General features: G+C 39.8%; 1 protein-coding gene across 1 annotated transcript; it reads right to left on the reverse strand.

Moving 5' to 3' along the window:
* Positions 1 to 1760: 1760 nt before the first annotated feature.
* Positions 1761 to 21800, reverse strand: add3b (adducin 3 (gamma) b). Its single transcript, XM_014980735.2, has 15 exons — positions 21044 to 21800; positions 20182 to 20425; positions 17862 to 18006; positions 16955 to 17106; positions 16525 to 16605; positions 12685 to 12834; positions 12203 to 12346; positions 10942 to 11040; positions 9722 to 9895; positions 7385 to 7645; positions 7059 to 7175; positions 5698 to 5787; positions 4764 to 4887; positions 3649 to 3744; positions 1761 to 3321 (listed from the first exon to the last, which is right to left on the reverse strand). Exons 2-15 carry the CDS (start codon positions 20380 to 20382, stop codon positions 3071 to 3073), a joined length of 2085 nt encoding a protein of 694 aa, XP_014836221.1. The 5' UTR covers positions 20383 to 20425; positions 21044 to 21800; the 3' UTR covers positions 1761 to 3070.
* Between the last annotated feature and the right edge of the window lie 8 nt (positions 21801 to 21808).

The following is a 21808-nucleotide window of genomic DNA, read 5'->3' on the forward strand; positions in this document are numbered from 1 at the left end:
TGTAGGTTGGTGTAGAATGTGACCCCAACTGGAGTAATCTGAAAAGCCTGAGGATTACACCAGTGGCTCTCCTGTCATCATAGCAGAGGCAAAGACACACGGTGCTGCTTATTTTTTAAACTGAAAAACACTTTATCTATCTAGCTATCTAGATATCTATTTATCTGGTCTCAGATAAACTGAGTTACGTGTGTAGCTCCGTTTTAACCCATTCCACTGTGGCTCATGCTATAACTTTGATGGTTGTCGTCCCTACCTAGGATGAGACAAAGGATGAGTTGTGCTCATTGAGATGTTAAATACACTTTCACAACTTAGCTATGTTCTTGCCACCATTACAGGAGTTTATGGTGCTTTGAGAATATAAAGTAACGGCAAAAAAAAAAAAGGTTTTCTTCAAGGACTGCCATCTTCACATCAGTTGTGAACAGCTTCCCTGTCCATACTGAGGCGTAGCGTGTTGAAGGAAAGGTGTTTTGCATGTTGGGCTAAAACGTCAGACCTTGATTTGATCTATCATCTTCAACATGTTTACTATTCGACTTGTGGAAAACTACAAATGAGACGCATTGTGGCTTTTTTTTCCCCAACAGATCGTCTTACCTTATAGATCTCTGCTGCTCTTCCAGAGTCACTGTAGTCATGTTGGCTGCTTCTCTCATTAATGATCCGTCTTGGTAACTTTCCATTTATGCTGTACTCTTTATGATTTCTGGGCTACAGATTGAACACGGGATTTTGAGGTGCTCAACATGTGGGAAACTGTTGTCTTCTTTAACTTTAGTTCTTGGTCTCAATGATGCTTTAATTAATTTTCTTTCAAATCTCAAGATCTTCATAAAACAGCTTTATTCATGTCAAGTTATTACAAATGCTCTCCAAGTACTGTTTTGTTCAAAAATGTTTGTAAAAGTATCATTTTCTCTGTGTTGGTCCATCAAATAATATTCCAACGAAATACATTAAGATTTGTAGTTCAATGTGAAAAAATGTAAAAGGTTCAACACCATAGCATACTGGTGGTCTGTTGATTCTATAGTTGTTTCTCGACAATAGAGACCCTTTGTCCAGAGGTCAGAGCTCAGCGCTGCTACAGGTCAGACATTTGTCACCTGCTCTTTACCCTCTGCAGCCTGCTGCAGACAGGGCAGAAACTAAACTGAGCTTTGTTATCCACATGCTCATTTTAGCAAATATGGAGTCTGATGGTGGTCAAGCACAAAAATGGTAAAAATCTAATAAATGGAAAGATGCATTTACAGCCTTAATTAACAGAAAAAAAAAATACTAATCTTCCTCTCCATGTGTTTTATGGAGGTGTGTGCGTGTGTGTGTGGTTTAAGGGGGTCGTGAAGGTGCAGATCCTGTCACTTCCCCCACCACGAACACCTGTTGGAGACACCAAATCCCCTCTTTTGTCTTCACAGCCCCCACACTCAGGGTTTTACCATGACAACGCTCATTCATATCATGGCTGAAGGCTGATTATGCAGCTTCACGTGGGCAATTATCACCAGACGGAATGAATGCGTTGTTTTCTGATGGTTGGGGGGGAGAGTTTAGTGCATTTTAAGAAGGGGGGGACTGTTGAGAAAAGCTTTATTTTAAATGGGAAGTGTAATTTTGTCTAGCCAAAAAAAAAAAAAAAAAAAAAAAAACTAAATCAAATTGCATCTTTTTCTTTTCTGCATGTCAGTGGATTTTGGATTTTAAAAATGAGTTGCATATCTTATTAGAAAAGGACGAGAAGTGAGAACAACTTACGGAAGAAATGTTTTATTCAGCTAGAAGGCAGTATTAAAAAGGCCAACACTGAAATAAGGCAATACAAAGAGCAATGTAAACAAAAGGGGAAACACAAGCACACACTAGCAACACAAATGAAAACGCAAAAAAAATAAAATAAAATATGGAGCTTAATCAAAGTAAGTAAAGCTACATTGTAATACAGGGAGTGTTAAAATATTGATATTAGATTGTTCTGTCACGTTTTTAAAGAGTCATTTCCATTTGGCTTAGCATAACAAAGGAACTGCACAAAAACAAAACTATTTACAAAAAAAAGTTCACTCCCTTTGGGTTCAAACTCATCATTCACATTATTGACTGGGTTAAAAATATACAATCCTCCATTGTACTTCATGGAAAACTCCAACAGTGAGCAAGAAGAAAAGCTTTACAGCCCGATACCTTCATTTTGACAAGTTTAACAAACAAAACCAAGTCCTCCAATCCACTTGCTGCAATCCACACTTGGCACTTACATAACTGCCATCCCATAATATATAAAAAAGTAGCTATTAGTAAAAGTCAAATTCATAAACAGTCACTTAATCAGCTTCCTCTATTAGTCACAGTTCGATTCCTCATCACGAATACCGTAAAAGCAGCAAACATGTGAACACGTGTAGAAAACGACATGGATTGATACCGTCCGATTCATCACAGCATGTTTTAGTGTGTGAGTAAATAAAGGCCATCAAATCATTTACTACCAAACACTATACTGTTATACATGTCATATAAACCCACGTATATTATTACATGTAAATATAACTACGATTAGATTCAAAGATCAAATACAAATCATACTGTTTCTAAAGTTAAACATCGTTATAACGTTAAAACTTTTCTAACTACTTCTGTCACTGTTAGCTAAACATGTTTTAGAAAATCCTAGATTGCCGAATACATTCAACAATTTGTGCAATAATAAGAAAAACACGACAGTTTAAGGGATTCCACCTTGATGTTTCATTGTATGAACTACACTTTATGATACAGATGACAGCCCATTATAAACATGGGTAAGAAGTATAGGAATGCCGTTTTGCATTCGCTCGTGATCTGATTTACGATTCATTTGAAGCTCTCAGTGGTCAGTCACAAATTAATAAAAAAAAAATATATTGAAAGAACTTGGAAAGATAGCTGTGAATAAGGGGAAACACACAGAAGGCTCTCCTATCAGACCATTTCTCTTATTTCACTTCCCTTCAACACAACGAAAATAAGGCTTTCATTTCACGCTTCTCCCCCCCCCGTCATGTAAAAAAAAAAAAAAAAAACCTCAAGCTTCCGTCTTTCCCTTCTCCTCCTTCTTTTTCTTACTCTTTTTTAGGAATGAGGGAGTGCGGAACTTGTTTTTCTTTTTCTTGGGGGACTTGCTCTGGCTCTCTGGGGTCTGGGCCTCCCCCGTCTTCTCCCTCGTTGTTATGGAGATTTCCACTGTTTCTGAAGTGCTCACGCTCAGCTTGGATACCTCGATGCTCAGATCCTCCTCCAGCTCAGACAAGTGGTCCTTACCGTTGGGTATTGAATCTGTTGACACATAAGACAGAGTCGGAGACGAGCTGCAGAAAGCGCCTCATTTAATCACGAGCTAAACCATCAATTTGCTATACTGTGACTTGGATTTGATCATATTTTAAAGTAAAATTAGATAGACAGACAGATTGATTATACATTTTATATGGTGGGGTCAGAGTAAGCGGGGGGGGGATGTTTCTGATTTGTACTTATTAGGACTTTCCCATTTTACTTCACAGCTACGTTCTACTTTCAATCACATACGATCCTACTATGTTGACGTGTGAAAACAACCAAGGAGTATGAATCATTTTGTGAGACAGCTGATTTTCCGGTTACCTTGTTTCGCTGGTGTCATTATCGGAGAAAGTGACAGGGAGATAGTGGAGCCATCGAATGTGGTCATCTCATCAGCATCAGTTGCATCTTCATCCTCTACAAAAGACATGAAATCATAAAAGGGCGGTTAACCATCCAACGTGGCAGCCTCTCCTTCGTCTGATAGCTGCTCAGACGCTGTCAGCGTCGCAACGCACAAACCAAAGTAACCCAAACCAAAATTATTAAACAAGCTGCACAGATCTGCTAAAGCTGACGTGTTTCAGAAATGACACGTTATTAAGGGAAATAAAGGTGACACTCTGCTGCACAGTCGTAAACACATTCCTCTCCTGCACGCACATTTCATTCCCGCCTGCAGTAACAACCGAGACATGAAGGGTTTGACAAGATTGAAGTCTTTGCTGCTCGTCCCTCATCGTCCTGTGAGCCGACTGAACAGCGCCGAGCACAGGCTGACAGCTGTGTGTCCCAACGCTTGTTTGCAGGAAACTTCAAGGTTTCCTGCTCATCTTGCCTTAAAGTTTCCCCCGACAGAAATGATCCCACTCTGGGGTGGACTAATGAACTGCCTGGAAGACAATCTAATAAGCTGCTGTGTGCAGGTGCATCTCCACGTATTATAATATCATCTCAATATATTACAATATTAATTACAAAAATTATGTATTTAGCGATTCAGTTTGTTATGTAGATTTGCTACATAGCAAACTGGGTTTGGTTTCTGCTCATTTTGATAGTTGGCGCTTACAGCTAATGGAAAGTCATAATTTAGTTCCTAAGAAAAAAAAGGTTATATTACATGAACCCAATGAAAATTGTTTCATTACAGAGACAGAGGCACCCTCCAGTGACACTTGTGTTTTATTGGAGGGAGCGGCGGTGAACCAATCAGCCCCGATTTCTTACATTTTGGGTGATTGAGGATCGGGCGATATTTACAAATGAAAGCAATCTTATCTACCGTCAGAAAGATCTGAAAATCAGACACTGTTCCCTTTTGCTCTGCCATGGGAGACACAATCTGATCACTGTAATGACAATACTACTACTTCTGCTGATACTACTACTAATAATAACAGTAATAATAATAATAACAACAACAACAATAATACCTTCTTCCCCTTGCTGCTTTCTTTCCACCAGGCTCTTATATTCTTCCAGCTCCTTCTCGGTGAGATCATTGAAGGGGTTGGGAGGAAGAGTCCGGGTCAGCTCCTCATCTTCAATGATGAAAGCCTGGAGGAAAGAGAAGTCAAATTTTATCACTGTAATTTCTAGACTTATAAGCTGCTACTTTTTCCCCCCCCCGCATCCTGTGGACAGCTGTGATGCGGTTAATATGCGACTTTTCACCAACGGGTTTCAAAAGGCTGGACCGACAAAGGCGTGATAAAGACGACAGCACAAGCGAAAAGTGAATTTGCCACAAGATGGAAGCGAAATCGAACGCGAGGTTGAGGATGTGTGGGAGAGGCCGTTCAAATCCGACACAGAAGACGACGATTCCAGTGGTTTCGTGAAGGAGGAATATGAAGAGAATAATCTGTGATTTTTCCTGGTAGGCTGCTGTATTTTTGTTTTAAGCCGCCGTGTTTCAGACACTGTTTGGAAAGAGCATTTAAGATATATATTTGTGCTACTGGTACGTATTTCGTTAAAAGTTGCACATTTCTCACCGAGCAGACATCAAAATCCAATGCAGTGAAATCTGCTGTGGTGAACAATGTATTTGCAGTTCTTAATTGTTTGGATTTCATAAAATTGTACACATGATAGTTTACAGCTTCTATTGGTCAACATGGTGCAGTACCAGTTAAAATAGCAGGAGACAAAATGCTACTGTCAGTGCAGAATACTTTAGGCCAGGTTTAGATTAATGTTGAGGTTTAAACGCTTATCTTAATTTAAGGTTCTCCTTAAGAGGACTCCTTTACGTAGAACTACGTTTCCATGAAGCTATGTTCAACATGCATAAGGAAAGGACAAAAGCTGGCAAACTGCAGTTACAGGTACTGAACTCTTAACATCACATAAGCGTATACTCACTGGTCCAGGTTTGGTGTCCACTACAATGCCTGCCAGTAATTGAGATTTTGGTCCTGGAGTCATCTGATCACCCCTGTGTTGTTCCTTTATCTGAGAAAACGCATTTTAAAAAAAATGCATATACAAACATTTTGACAGGATTTTAGAACAATACAACACCGGTAAAAACAAGGAACATAAAGCTGTTTACTAAGTGGATTCATCAACTCAACATAGATCCTTTTGGATACTTGGGATAAATATGTTTTATGTCATACAGATGTTTGTAATATATAAAAGTCGAGAGAAATATCTGTTAATATTCACGTTTTATTCAGCTCACAAACTATGGAGCAAATGTAGGATACCCAGTTAGTATAATAATACAAAACAAAGGATATCTTGAATTACTTTCTAAGTGCTATAGGCACCAAAATGTATTCTAGTTAATATGAAGCGATGTGGTCATACTGAGCGAATTTGTGTTAGTTACTTCTTGTGAAGTTCAAAGTAAAAAGATCTCCGGACTCTATTCACTCAAGAAATGAGATTCTGTAACCAAACCTCCCTTTTCCCAGAGATAGAATCAGCTGACATTTCTCTTTTTCTCTCTCGTTTTATTTGGGATAGAGACGTCTCAGAGAACCATTACGAGTCTCAAGTCATTGTTTGGCTTTCCAATGCTACTCTAACGAGGCAGTTTGTTGATTTAGCTGAAAAACCTGGTCTGCCAAAATCAGGATTAGAGACTGATGAATTATTCTGCCTGAAAATCGACCAAGTGGATTATGTGTTAGTTTGAGCTAATCTGTTTTATATGAATAGTTCACTGTTCAGAACAGCAATTATATCAGAACGTCAAAGGAAAACGAACGTACTTCATATAGATTTTTTTATGTTTGCATATGCTTTTCAATGTGTTAAGATGCATCTTTTATTTTATTTTTTTTACTTCCTGTGTTCACATAAAAATGTATATAGATTTTTTAAATGATCACTTATTCTTATAAAAGTAAATAGTCACATATATTCATATTAGTGTTAAAATACAAATTTACAGTTGGGTTTTTTTATTTGCTAGTATTAAAATTTTTCATTTTGTTTATAATTTAAGTTAAAAAAAATGTTTAAATAAAAAATAAAGAGCCCACCCCTCCTTTAATTAGCTGGTAGCCCAACTATTTGTAAGAAAGCTTAAACATTTTTTGACTGGTTGTTTTCTTACTGGTTACACTAAACAGTGAAAATAACGACATGATGTGTTTTGTAGTCAGATTACCTGATACTGACGATCTGTAATTGTTTAAATAACATGTCTGGTTGTTATTTTGAAAGTGATATCCTGAAACCGAGAGAAATTTTGTTGCGCAGAAAAAACTGACCCGGTTCCTCTTATCCAACACCTCTGTGGGATTTGTGTTCAGTGGGACAAACTGGTTAGGGTCCTCAATTTTTATCGGGGTCCCCACGCTGTTGCCTGGCTGTGATGATTTCATCCACTGAAAATAACCCAAAGCAGATTCATTAGAGAAATTAAAGTAACAACCGCATCTGACGCATGCTTTTTTCCAAACCAACCACAAGAGGGCAGGCTTACATAAAAAGAAAATGTACTTAGCAGAGTTTGTTTCTGCAGCCAGAAGCAGAGGCCGTAACTGTGAACAACTCAGTATCTTGTGAAGGGCGGAGCTTTTAAAAATCAGTGTACCATGATTTTGGTCCTGGGGCTGACATCCCCGCTGGGTGACTGCTCGGGAACGTTGACCTTCAGGTAGCTGTGAGGCGAGGTGAGCCACCTGGTTCTCTCCCTCTGCTGTTTCTGTGCCATGAACTTAAAGGGGCTGCGCAGACCTGGGTCACTGTCGTCCGACGGCACCGCCGACACCGTGGCGGGGATTTCCACGTCGTTCTTGGAACGGGGCTTCTCACGGACAATCGGGTTCCGATAAGAGTAGCCTGTTCTGTATCCCTGTCAGGTCGCGTGCAGAAGGGACAAACAAATGACTAAATGGAACAATTTACATTAGCCGGGCATGAGAGCTGCACTCAAAAACATTTAAAACGCAAACAATCCACAGGCCCCAAAACAGTCGTTTCCATTTAGCTTTTAAATATTTAAACAGACCAAAACATAAACAAACTGTTTTTATGGATTTGCAAAGTCCATGAACGAGAAGATCAAACCTTTTTTCAGTTTGTTAACACATCAAAAGCGGAGTATTAATTAAAATGTTTAGATTGAGGTTGCTTGTGCACCATCCCCACAAAAACCCCCAACATATCTATCTATCTATCTATTATATATATATATATATATATATATATATATATATATATATATATATATATATATATATATATATATATATATATATATATATATATATATATATATATACACAGTTTTAACCAGCACGTCCTCACTAACATGCAAGGACTGAAGACGCATAAAAAATGAATTATTATTTAATGGTATATTCCATTCACAATCTGAGGGATTCCTCAAATCTGCTTCATTTAGAGATGCAGCAAGATCTTGACTTGAGAATCAGATAATTTTCAGACGAGCAGAAACGTTCAAACATTCCAACTATACATATGAAATTATAATAATCATGACAATGTCAATACAAACGTGACAGCAAAGGAGTTTTTAAACATGATGTGGCATTCTTTATTGTAGAAGTTGTCAGTAAAATACCACAGGAAGCAGGAAAAAAGCTGGTCAACCATTATAAAAACGTTTGCCTGCTGTAATACTAATCAAAATCTTGATTATTGATTATTATAAAAAGGGCATTACAAAATACCAATTTTCGTAGATGTAACTGAAACAGTCAAACAGTGAAAGAAGTTGTTCTGAAAAAAGGAAAAAGAAACAATTCCAATCAAAGCGTCCGTTTCTGGGGTTTGCAAGCATCATCAGAGATTACTGAGCTCACAATGAGTTCTGATTTGTATCAAGATAAATGTATCTTTTAATAATTATAAATGTAATGACAATTGCCCATCCTTAGTGTGTTCATTCGGGTTACGAGAGAGCAATAAAGATAGCAGATAACAGGAAGGCTAAATGGAATAAAATGAGAATTTCACTTCTGTCTGTAATGGCAAGATTGGGAAATGTTGCCAGCATTTTACAAATATCACATTTAAAGTAACAATCTACATTCTGTCTATAGGACTGCTAATGCTAACCACGCTAATCGCTAACATAAGAACACTAAAGGGTGTTATCCGTGACAATAATTATGGATAGCAGTTGACGGCTTCAACGCTGTTCTTCGTACTTCTTAATATTTGGTTTTTAAAAACCAGACATCATAAATCCCATCTGAAATTCTGACCCGTCTCAGTTTCTTTTCTTAGTTCGGAAAACTAATGCACTCAACCTAATTTGTTATTCTTTCTGCAAGGGTCTGTTGCTTATGATTCATTCCTCACACAACTAGCCCACTTCCCCTTCTGGTTTAAAAGGTCAGACCACCAGTTAGGCTTAATGAACTCGTATTTTCACGCGGTAGCCCTTAAAAGCCTTTGAAGAAATGCCAAATATAAACTAGCTGAAATACAGCTGTTCCAATAAGTGGTCTGTGGTTCTCTTAGCTGCCCACAGCGTTCGTTCCCGTCTGAAAAGCTGTGATCGAGTGGACGAGCGGGTAATGACTCCACAGAGTTAACACAGCTGCAGCAGCTGTTTGCGAGAAGTCCACTCAGACTTACAGCCTGACATCTCGTCTGTCCACAGAGCGAGCCGGATGCTTTTTATTATCAGAGCCGGTGCAAAGACAGCGGCTGCAATCAGCCCACAGAAATCCTTAGAGAGGTAAAAGAAAAAAAAAAAAAAAAAACACACCCTGGAAATGGTTCACTGGACTCAACAACTTAAAAATACAAACACGCTCCATGAGGGGAACGGGAGTACAATCACATAACAATATGATTAATTTACGCAAAATATTACATTAACAAACACATGTAGTCTTTTCATTGTGTTCTCTAATCAGTCGCTTCCTTTGGGAAGGTGAGGTGAGGGTTCACTCACCAGGTTGTCCAGCATCCTCATTAGGGACTCGAACTCGGCCTCGCCCACCTTCCACTTGACCTCGTTGTCAATGACGACCCCGGCGGCAGCCACTCCCTGGGTGCGGGGCTTAAACTTGTCCCTGTCCAGCAGGACAAGGTCGTCCATGGTGCCTGAACACCTCAGAGAATTCACCTAAACGAAGCCGTCAGACATGGGATTTCATTTTGCTAGTTCTGTGTTTGCAGAGTGTTAAAAGCTAAATTATCACTGCGTGAAGTTATAATTTCCCTCATGGGTACAATAAAACACACTTCAAAAATACTCAAAAGCAACTCAGAGATACTATTATACTATATAATGGAGGGAAGGAAGAACACATGTAGGGAAGAAAAGTATGGCACAAGGAAGGAGTAAGAAGTAAGAAGGAATTAAAGAAGGAGAGGCAGAAGGGACATTTCTTTGCAATGAAACAAAAAAGAACAAACATCAAGAAGAAAGAACAGACAAAAAGAAATTTTACATGACAAAAGAAGGTCAGAGAAAGACAATAGGAGTGGGAAACGTGGGAACAAAAGGGCAGGAGGGAGAAAGGAAGGACACAAGAAAGAAAAAGAGGGACAGACGGACGTAAGGCACAGCATAAGAAAGGCTAGACAAAAGGAAAAGAAGCCAGGAAGTAAGACGAGAAAAAAGAAATTTAGGTACGAAGCACAGAAGAAAGCAAGAAAAGATGGAACTGAGGTCAGAGGTAATGAACAGAGGAAATAAGGAAGAAAACAAAGAGATGAAGAGAGTTAAGAAAAAGGAAACGGAATAAATTCCACAAATGCTACATATTTGTCCATCCTCTTCTTTTCTTTCTCTATACCTATCCAGATCTGGAGAATACAAAGGTCTAATTCTGCACATTTTCAGACTTACTAGACTGTGTAGGAGCTCTCACTGCAAATTTGTGACCAGAACAACAAAAAAACAAAACAATCCAACCCAAGAGAAGCCTCACCCAGTTCATATTTGACTTAGATTTGCTTGGAAATCCTGCATGCCAGACATCATCTGCTGCGTGTCTATTTTAGGCGCTGGCTTTATCTCATCCGTCTGACTCATTAATCAACGTATGATGAACAATAACTCGGCTACCTTAGACGGTGGCGAGTATGAGTACAGGGACACACTTGGGCTGAAATGAGCCCGACGGTGCAGCAGAGGGTAACCGATGAAGAGCATCATTTGCGTACCTGGATTTCACAGGCTTGCTGTGAATGGTACACGTAATGAAAAGCTTCTTCCACTGTTTCTCCCAAGGCGAGCAGCCCATGGTTCCTCAGAAGCATCACCTGAAAAACACATCATGGGATCATGGTACGTGATCCAGCTACTTCATAGATCTCGCACTAGTTTCTGTTTTTCTGTTTGAGTTCTAAAAAAAAAAAAAAAAAAAAAAAAAAAAAAAAAAAAAAAAAAACTGGATAAGCTTTGATTATTTGAAGCTTGTGAACAAAATTGCTCCATATTCTGCCCGGGCTAACATAAATCTATGTGTTCCGAAAGAAAACGAAAATTGAGCTCTGTTCTCGGCTTTGAAGTTTTAGTAAAACTGCTCAGTTTCTATTGACTGCTTTTGCAGATGCATATCATGCCTTCAGAGGGTGGGAAGCCTTATGCACTGGCAGCGAAATCTGCAAGGTCGCTGTTTTAGGGGTTGGCAGCAACTACAAACACTGGAAGGGTAAATACCAACCGTATAAAGTTTTCATAAAATAATATGCATGACGTTAACTGAACATTTCATTCCATAATTCATGAAAAATACTTAAAACACAAAGAGAAATAAAATAACACTAAATGGTTTAATGACATGGGTGTGGAATCTGAAATGTGTAACATGCAATGGGAGCAAACTATGAAAGCAAACTTTTATATTTCATCATGTTTCAAAATTAGTTGTGTTCTCCTCTTAATTACTTTAAATCTCTAATGGTGTGTTTGGCACAACTAAGATGTTGTGCATAGTTCCCACACACAATGGTTCACAATGTAACATATTATGTTTTTTCTAACCAGTAAACATCAAAACAAAACTGTACATGTTTTAGGTCAATATACCGGCAATATTCATATTTGCTACATTTTAGAAGTACCCTCTTTAGTTTTTATACCATGACTCCATGTGTTTTTTGCACATATTTTTTAACATTCAAATTTGTTGCTATAGCCCTCTTTCGGTCCAATAACCATCCGTGTGCAGCAACAGATGTAGTCTTTCAAAACAGAAATTTATAGTGGAACATCTCTGAAAAAGTTTTGAGGCTGTATCTTTTTAGAAACTATGCATAGACTCTAATAATTAAGCCGTGCCTAGTGGCACGTATAGCCATGATTAAACCGGTTCAACAAAACATTCACAGACTCCCTTGTGTGTGAAACATTATGATATAATAAGCCTGCCTCATGTTAATGCGAGCAAGCTGTTAATGAGGTGCTTCAGTTTCGCGGTACCTTGGCAGTCGGGCCCAGCGCTTTCTGAAACTCCACCTTCTCCTCTTTATTATCCAGGCAGCCATGGTAACCGAAGCAGCTCACGTCTCCCAGCAGCAAAGCCTCCTGGGAAATGGGCAGGATTCCACATTTCATCGAGGACACCTGTTAGCGTGGGATGAAAACAAGCGAGACTGTGATGCGCCAGCGTCTTCAACAGAAGCACTGATTTTTTTTTTTTCTTTTCTTTTTTTGCTCTTGGGCACAAATAAAAACGCAGTTTTATAGCGATGCTTGCAGTGTGCTCTGCGTTTTACAGTGAGGCTTCAAAAGGGATGGTAAAAATACATTACAGGGGCCTCTGTACCTGAGCCAACCAGGCATGCGAGAGGCTGCTTTTCACTTGATCATGTTTTTCAGCTGTAAAGCAGCAACTTTTATGTAGAGTTAAACAAAACAAACAAAAAAAAAACTCAATTAAAATATGACCGGGGCATACTTACAGCAGCCGTAGCTGAGGTGTGTATATGGATGATGCATTTCACGTCGGGGCGCATCGAGTAAATGGCAGCATGAGGAGCGAATCCAAAGTGGTCAGGGCCCAGGTCAGTGGAACCCTGGTCCACAACGTCACCCACTATGTTCACTTTTACCTACATGTGATGCAAGAAACAAAAACAAACAAAAAAACACAAGCCCATATATAAAAGCAAATCTGCGGCAACCATCCTTCCTACTCAGGTCTTTATTCACCTGCTGGATGGTGATTTATTGTAGGTTCAACTTTGCATGACGCAGCCACCACCGTGTTTCACGGTGTGTTCAAGGTGATGTGCAGTGTGAATTTTCTGACAAGAGCTTTGCATGTAAGACAAATAGTTCAAGCTGGAGAAAGAATTTCAATTATTGAAGTCACGGATTGATGTCAGCGGCTATGTTTCTCTTTTGTATTTTAATTTCGTTAGAATGGGGTGTGATGTGCTTTTAAAAAAAAAAAAATCATACAGCCTGCTTTATGCTGCCAAAGAGGTTATTTTTAGGTGGGGTTTTTATTCTACCATCTGGCAGTGATCAAGCCTCGTTATGGTCAGCGAAACTAAACAAAAAAAAAAAGTGAATAAAACCCATTTATTCTTGACTCAGTAATGGTGACAAATACATCTTCATCTAGGACCACAGTGTTTTTTGTCATTTTTTGGATACAAAAACTGTTTTTTGTATCTATTTGTATTAAACTTGTCTGATTGGATATATATATATATATATATATATATATATATATATATATATATATATATATATATATATATATATATATATATATATATATATATATATATATATATATATATATATATCTGAGCAATAGAAGCTCAGATCTACCACACCAGACAAGACCCAAGGTGTAGGTTGTGCAAGGAGGCCTCTGAGACAGTCCAGCACATAACAGCAGGGTGCAAGATGCTGGCAGGGAAAGCGTACATGGAACGACATAACCAAGTGGCGGGCATAGTGTACAGGAACATCTGTGCAGAATATGGACTGGAAGCCCCGAGGTCAAAATGGGGGACACCCCCAAAGGTGGTGGAGAATGACCGAGCTAAGATCCTGTGGGACTTCCAGATCCAGACAGACAAGATGGTAATGGCGAACCAACCGGACATTGTGGTGGTGGATAAAGAACAGAGGAAAGCCGTTGTGGTGGATGTAGCAATACCAAGTGACCACAACATCAGGAAAAAGGAGCATGAGAAACTGGAGAAATACCAGGGCCTCAGAGAGGAACTGGAGAAGGCCTGGAAGGTGAAGACCACAGTGGTGCCTGTGGTCATCGGGGCCCTCGGGGCAGTCACCCCCAAACTGGAGCAGTGGCTCAAACAGATCCCAGGAACAACATCAGACATCTCAGTCCAGAAATGTGCAGTTCTAGGCACAGCCAAGATACTGCGCAGAACCCTCAAGCTCCCAGGCCTCTGGTAGAGGACCCGAGCTCAGAGGATGAAAGAGACCACCCACAGAGGGTGAGAGGGGAATTTTTTTTTTTTTTATATGAAGTATTTAAAGTAAAAAAAATATAAAGCAGAAAAAATCTGGAAGTTGTGACTACATGAAAAATGTAAATGATCAGACAGATAACAGCTGTTTCCAATGGCTTTTTATGGAAACATAAACTGGCAGCACCAGCTTTAAGGCTGCATCTAAAACTCAATTTTTGCATTTTGTGAATCAACAGAGCAACCAATGAAGCTCTTTCTTGTACTCAGTACTAGAATCAGATCCTTAGTGGTTTTTATGAGCGCACACAAGGATTGGTTAAGTTTTCCATGGCCACATATCCACTATAGATCTAGATATTTTATCCTTGCCCTGCTGTGTTTTAAATTTATTTCAAGGATCACAATGCAAGACGATAGTTTATCAACAAAAATCACTGCATTTGTCTTGGTATCTCAGGAAACAGTTGTGCTATACTATCTTACCAGCATAATTTATAAAAACAGCACTTTTGTGTTTGTGCAGTATAAACTGTGTGCATGTTATTTCAAGCAGGATTTACAAAACAACCAGACATTGCAGCGTTTATAAGCATGGTCACAAACAGGGTATGTAAACTGGCAGTTTTTGAGTGAGAGCCACCTCTGTGCAGCGCATTGATCTGCAGTACATTCACTATGTGACATACAATATTAACATAAACAGCAGAAAGAATGGCAAACTGAGCTTTTGTTATTGCAGTGATAATTCATTTGGTACTTGCCACACATTTAATTGTTTTTTATCTCGCACCAAACAGATTTAAAGTGAAATTAACTCTAAACAATGCTCTCTCGCAATAATGTATTTTAATTTTTGGTCTCCATGATACCATCCTCCCACTGCTAATCAAAACAGACCATTCATCACAGCAAGCAAGCAACTGCGCTAAGACCGGTTTTATGCATGAAACCGTATGGACTGTTGCTAAGCAACCACTATCCCTGGGTAAGCCCAGTGGAAAACTCCCAGTAAAGTTTCTCATAGGCTTTGTAGCAAAATAAAACCAAGACTGATAATATTATTTTCCAATATTTACCTCAGGTTGTTCAGAAGTTATTTTTAGCTATTAGGCTTAAAACACGTTAAAAAGCAAGCATAATCTCTCACAAAAGTACAAGTAAAGAATATAGCGTTTTAATAATTCTGTCATCTCTGTTCAAGAAAGAATAGGCATAACGAATAACGTTTATATTTTATTTACAGTTTAGGAGGTCCTCAAGAAAATGTATTCTTATCTGAAAATGAGAATCAAGTTACTTATGATGAAAAGTCACTGAAATATACCTAATATTTAGGGTTTTAGCTGGATATTTACCATTAACTAGAATAACCAAGTTGTTATTATTTTTGAATGTGGTACTCACATTCAAAAATACTGTAAAAAGGAAGAAATTATATTATTATTATTATTTCTGATATTATTTTTATTGTGTTGTATTCTGTTTCATAAGTGTAAAAGACTCTGCGTGCCTTTTCTTTATTGCAGAACGCCTTTGGCTCATTTTAGTTCAAAAATCATTCTTAGAAACCCTTCAAAGGCCTCATTATACAAGGTGTTTCTGTGGCTGTTAGAAATTTTGACGACACATGAAACCATATGTGCTCTGATTCTAGATCCTTAGCTTAAGCAGAGAGGTATGCAGCACATGTGCCTCCACCACAAATTGCTGTGTAAGGAAAGCCCCGCACACAGACACTAATTAGGGCATTTGTTCCCACATTGCATGCTTCCATTGTGACAACTATCCTGAACCGTTGCAGACAGTCTGAGCAAAACATGTACAAATTCTGTCCTAGCAACTTTCTGAAAAAAAGGGTAAGGAAGTAAAACAAAGCAATCGACACAATATGAGGCACCTACAGACTATCCTTCACTAAATGAGTTTAACTTCCACAATACAAGTAACAGACACCCTGCTCTTTTCATTCTGCCCTTCACACTGTGAACACTCAATGTTACTAAGGCTTATTAGCAATGGCGACAAAACACCAGCAGTTTCTGTAAGATAGGCTTTTACTGTTTGAGTTCAAAGATGTTGCACTGTGACACCGACGACATTTCTGCTGCCTCGTGGCAAAAAGGTTCTGGGTTCTAATACTGGCCTTAGGTCTTTCCCCCTACAGTCCGAAGTAAGATTGTTGTCTCGACATTCCTAGTTAAACACAATCATCCAGTTTTCGAACTGAATGAATTCATAGCAAATGTTGATGTTTCAGTGAATTTGGGCAAAAGACGGAAAACAAGATCATTGTAACACCGGTGGCAACATTCGGTTAGTGACGTCTTGCTCGGGCGTTGTTCTTACCAAATTTGCTGCCGTCACCTCAGCGAATGACAGGCCTCGTGGACTGATGAGGACATGGTCCTGCTCTTTGCTGACACGCACCTGAGACGCAGAGAGATTTATAAGCTCACTCCTCGGGCTGTGCATATCAACACTTCCAACCATGTGAGAGAAAATTCACTCTGGCCAACATTGTAAAAGCCGATCTGCATTGACAACAGTGAAGTATAACTCTACACATAGACAGAAATGTGACTTGGCTTCTCAGAGCCGTTTCGACTTCGAGATCTCAGATATCTACACCATTTATCATTTATGCTTTCTGAATTAAAGAGGGATTCCCTCTGTAGACCGCTAAAGAGGTCACAACGCCAAGCTCACATAAAGAAATGCAAACCACTGCATAAATAAGCAGCCGTCCACCGAAGCGTGACAGTGAAGTTGTGCTCACAGTGATGTAGGAGCTTGTAAAACGAGCCCAGTTGAAGAGATCAACAAGCCTGTAGAGGGTGGCCAGTTTGCAGCGGCTCTGCTTCTCTCCTTTGGCAAAGGACGGAGACTCGATGCTGTACAGGTCGTTTACTGGAGTCACCATCCCAAAGCCTGCAGCGAGACATAACAGCTTCAGTGCATTGGTCCGATTCAAGACTGCAAATCAGAGTTTACGTCTTCATGGTCTACATTAGTTTATTCAGTGTTTACTCACTCAATTTAACAAAACAAAGCAACTCTTCCTTTTCCGTACTTGTCCAGATGACATGGAAACCATGTAACCGAGGTCCAGATGCAGGGTTTTGCTTTTATTTTATATCCAGCTTCCTACAAACAGGAAACTGGAGTCTCCACGGCTGAATGCGGCTCCAAGGCTAAAAAAGGTCTCACGATTCCCAACGTGAAACCGGAGGATATTTTTGGCCTTTACCTCCATATAAGGACATATAATGATACAGAACTCGGCCTTCTTTTACAGCCACTCTGGCTTTTTGAAAGAAAGGTTTGCATAAGCAGTTTCACAGCCACTTCCTCCATGGCACGATCCAAATGTTTATAACTTCTCCATGACCTTCTTGAAAACTCCCCTGAGGCAAACCGTCACACTAACATAATTACCACTGCAAACTGCTATAATTCTTTACCAAGAGTGGTCATGAGAGACGCACACAATGAAGGACGTTGTCAACAACTTTGTGCCTCTTCTGCAGTTTCGGGGCTGTCGAGCGTCACAAGAGTCTGAGAATTTACCCTCTAACAATGAGGTTAATCAGGGTGCAGAACACGCTCGTACACATGTAGCGCGCTTAGAGTCAGCCGGGCCCGCAGGGACGAGGACAGACTCTTTTGCAAACACAGCCACTCACTGATGGGTGAAGTCAAAGGGCCAGCTCCTCCCACGGTGCTGGCCATGACCAGGTCAGCAATTTGCCTGAGAGCCAGGAGACCAGAGGGGTTGTTGCCCTTCGTCAGCTGGTCCTGAATCAGGCCCTCCAGCTCATCTTTGAACACCTGTAAACAAGGCAGGAGATGGAGGAAAAACACTGTTGTAAATCTCGCGTCACCCTGACAACTGGGACAAACACAACCTTGACCTCATTCCGGCGTCTCCAGAGGATGCGTCCGGGGAGCGCGGCTCTCCTTATTACCACTGTACACAAATCACCAAAGCTTATTAAAAGGCTCTTTGTGAGGCTGTGAAAAGGGGGCTTTATTAAAAGCAAAGAGGGGACGAAGGGGGGTGTACATTAAACCCGACTATCGATTTTTGCATGAAGAACTTGCCAGTGAGTTCTGAAACAGCAATATTTTTCTTTTTTTTTAAATTTTATTTCTGTGGGCTACAGCTGAGCTCTGGTATTCTGCTCCATCCATCCACAGTTCCCATGGTGATGAGTTACACTTGTTGTGCCTGTTATGCAATGAAAGAGGAGTGTGGGCTCGTCTTATTTCTATGCACTTCATTGGCAATTTGTGCACTACACCTCCCGGTGCTTTAGACGGTGCTGCTTTCAGCTGTACAGAAATAAAAAGCCTTCTGAAGCAGTTCGGGAAGACTTTCTGAATTTCATCAAAATACAAAGAGAAAAACTGGGTCTCATCAGAATATATCACTGTGGGCATGATATTCATGCATTGCATGCCGATTATATAATTAGTTTGCTGTACTTGATGTCCGTACATCATGCAGGTAACTCTACATACTGAGAGTCACAGAGAGTGGCTGAAGCATTGTAATGACAGATTAGAGCCGTCAGGAAATGTGGCTTTGCCACAATAACATGATCATTGCAATATTTAGCAATTAATGATGAATGATTTCCTAAAACTGTGATCCTATAAAAACAAAAATAAGTAATGCAGGTAAAGAGTGAAGATTTTGAAGACGATAACCCAACAAGTAGAAACTAAGTTGGTATGAGGTTAGAATGCCATAATTTTACTGTATTTATGCAAAATGTTTAGATAAAAATTTATAAAATTACATAAATAATTTAATTTAAAACAGAACAGAATAGGTAAAAGTGTTCCTGCTGCTCCTAAAATACTTTAGCATATTGATTGTTGTAGATAGTATCTTATCTCTGGCCCTGGAACATGTAGGCGACATTGTTTTTCATGTGGTACGCCTGAAATGTTGTGATAGGATGAGTGAAAAAATAAAACATAATTTTATGTAAAATATTTATATGCAATATTATTTTGATAGCACACTAGCAGAAAGTAAAATAAACACCTGATGAAGAGATCTAACTTAAGAATCACATCAGTTTTAAAGGTATATCCCATTTTAATGTCTCTTCATTTCCTTCCAAAAAAAAAAAAAAATCTGAGTATTGCTACCCAGAGGCTTAAGCAGTTTTCATGCCACAATTTCATACTTGTCCTGATTTACGTTTCTAGAGTCCTCCATCTGCTTTAGCCTGTTTTTAATGTTTAAATACAAACTTCACTGTGAGTTTATGGCAACTTTACTGTGATTAGATTAAGGGATGCAAGGTGGGACCAAGGAATGATGGACATATAAACATCAAAAGTCACTTCTTGATACTTTTACATAAACAGAAAAAAAAAAAAAAACTACATCCATATATTACAGTTTTCCCCACTGTATGGAAAACCCTGCAGGACAAGCTGAAATTAACCAGTTAGTCAGCATATTAAATGTGGTACAATCTGCACTTGGATGCTTAGCAGGTATCCTGCTAGCTATAGTTCAAAGTGCTGCATTAAAAAGAATGATGGGTGGCACTCCTTTCGTTTCAGGCCAAGACTACTAATGATTTTAGCAACCACATAGACCTTAAAGGAGTCAAATTTACCTTTCTGTTGAACAAGTGTATTAGCCCTTTTTTTTTAAAGTGATTTCAGCAACATGTGGGGGAAGGTAGGAGATGCTACATCTTCCTTCTCTCTATAAAACTAAATTCTGATACAGGACTTTACTTTCATGTTTTGCAAGGTAGCTGTTCCTTTACAGTATCATAAGTTAAACCTTTTTGGCAGCATTTCACAGAAAAAAAAATTTACTGTATAACATTTGTAAATGCAGAAGGTTTTTTTTAAACATGGAAAAAGAAAGCATCTCACTGCCTCTCTGGCTCTAACACCACCACTCATTACTCATACACAGTGAAAGCTTCTGTGTAGGAGGAAAGCAGTCTCATGCAGCTCGACTCTACGTACTGGACTCTGCAGGATCTGGGTGACCCTCTTCTTCTGCTCCATCATGTTGAAGTCCTGCCTCAGGTCCGGCGACAGGGTCCGGTTGCGCTGCGACTCCGGGTCGCTGTCGCCCGCGCCGTCCAAGTGGTGCTCCTTGGAGTCACTGCCGGACAGGGGCAGGGTCAGGGCCCCGGCCGCTCGCCTCACGTCAACCAGACTCATGTCTTGTCCTCCTCCTGGTCCTCCTCTGTGACCTCCTTTTTTTCTGAAAAACACGAGGATCGCCTCACCTCAACTTCAGATTCAGATTCAGGCTGTCAAGGCAACCGGTGTTATTTTAGCTGGGAAAGAAGCTGTTCTGGCTGCAGCGGTGACTCATGTAATTACAGTGATATAGACAAAAGAGACCAGAACATTGTTTTGTGACTGAGGCAGATTTGTGCAAAGCTGCATTAGTCAGAGATGCTTTGAACATGATGGAAGAAGGGAACTCGTTGGACTATAATTCCACAACAAGACCACTGATGCATGTAGATCCAAGAACTCTTTCACCCCCCAAATGTTAGGCTTAAAAACGCAACCCCCCCCCCCCCACTCAGGAAAACTGTAAAGCATGGTGCAGGATAAACAAAGGTAAGGGCCTGTTGTAAACGAGCTCACGTTGAAAGCAGTTTGCACCTGGATGTGGAGGAGGTAGGAGACAGCATTTCCATTAGGCCTGCTTAAAAGTTGGGATTACAGCACTACAACAAAGCAGACCACGCAGACAACTTTAAAGCATTTAAACCACAAAAAAAAGCAACACAGAAGATGATGCACATAAAAGTGAAACTCGAATTAAAGAAAACAAGACAAATGGAGAACTCCTTGCATTAATAATTACCTCTAAAAAAAGTCCTCCCAACTCCTCCAGGACGGCGTGATGTCGACTTTCTCCAACACGGACTGGGATAAAGCGGAACAGCGCGGCTGTTATGGTCGATTCGGATTCATTGTGTTGGGGTGGGCGGAAAAAAAAAAAAAAAGAAAGAAAGTAAAAAGCCTGCGAGGCGCAACTTGTGCCGCTGCTGCTTTACAGTATCCAGACGGAGCGGGACTGCCCGCTGCGGTCCTCTCAGTGCTGAGCCGAGGAGTGAGGAAGAAGAGCGGCAGCGTGGAGGAGGATGTGGGTGTGTTTGTGTGGGAAAAAGGAAAAGTGACCATGTGACTCCACTTATCCACCCACCACCGGGGCCCCGCGAGCGGGACAAAAGAGGGGCTGCTTATTGTGGACCGGATGTTACAACTGCGCGCTGAAACTGAAGGTGTCTGAATTTTCAGCCTGATTTCGGTCGTGTTTTTTTTTTTTTTTTTTTTTTTTTTTTGCCAGATGGATTCTAAAATACCCTTTAAAGAAAAAAAAAGTTTGTTTCCTTTATGTGTCTGTGAATTATCACTTATTGTATTTCAAGACCGCTGTCTGTTTATGGCTCTAATGTATCGAAACAGATCATGTTTCCCTCCAAAAAGTTTCCATATTGTAAGAACTTAAAACTCGAGTGACTCCAACAAATTGTGTCTACCATTTGAATAAAAGTAACTTCACGTGTAGATTTAATAATAATAATAATAATAATAATAATAATAATACAGAGGTTCTAACACCACT

Source organism: Poecilia mexicana, unplaced genomic scaffold (assembly GCF_051168715.1).
Source record: "Poecilia mexicana isolate PSO_F unplaced genomic scaffold, ASM5116871v1 scaffold_15, whole genome shotgun sequence".
NCBI lineage: Eukaryota > Metazoa > Chordata > Actinopteri > Cyprinodontiformes > Poeciliidae > Poecilia > Poecilia mexicana.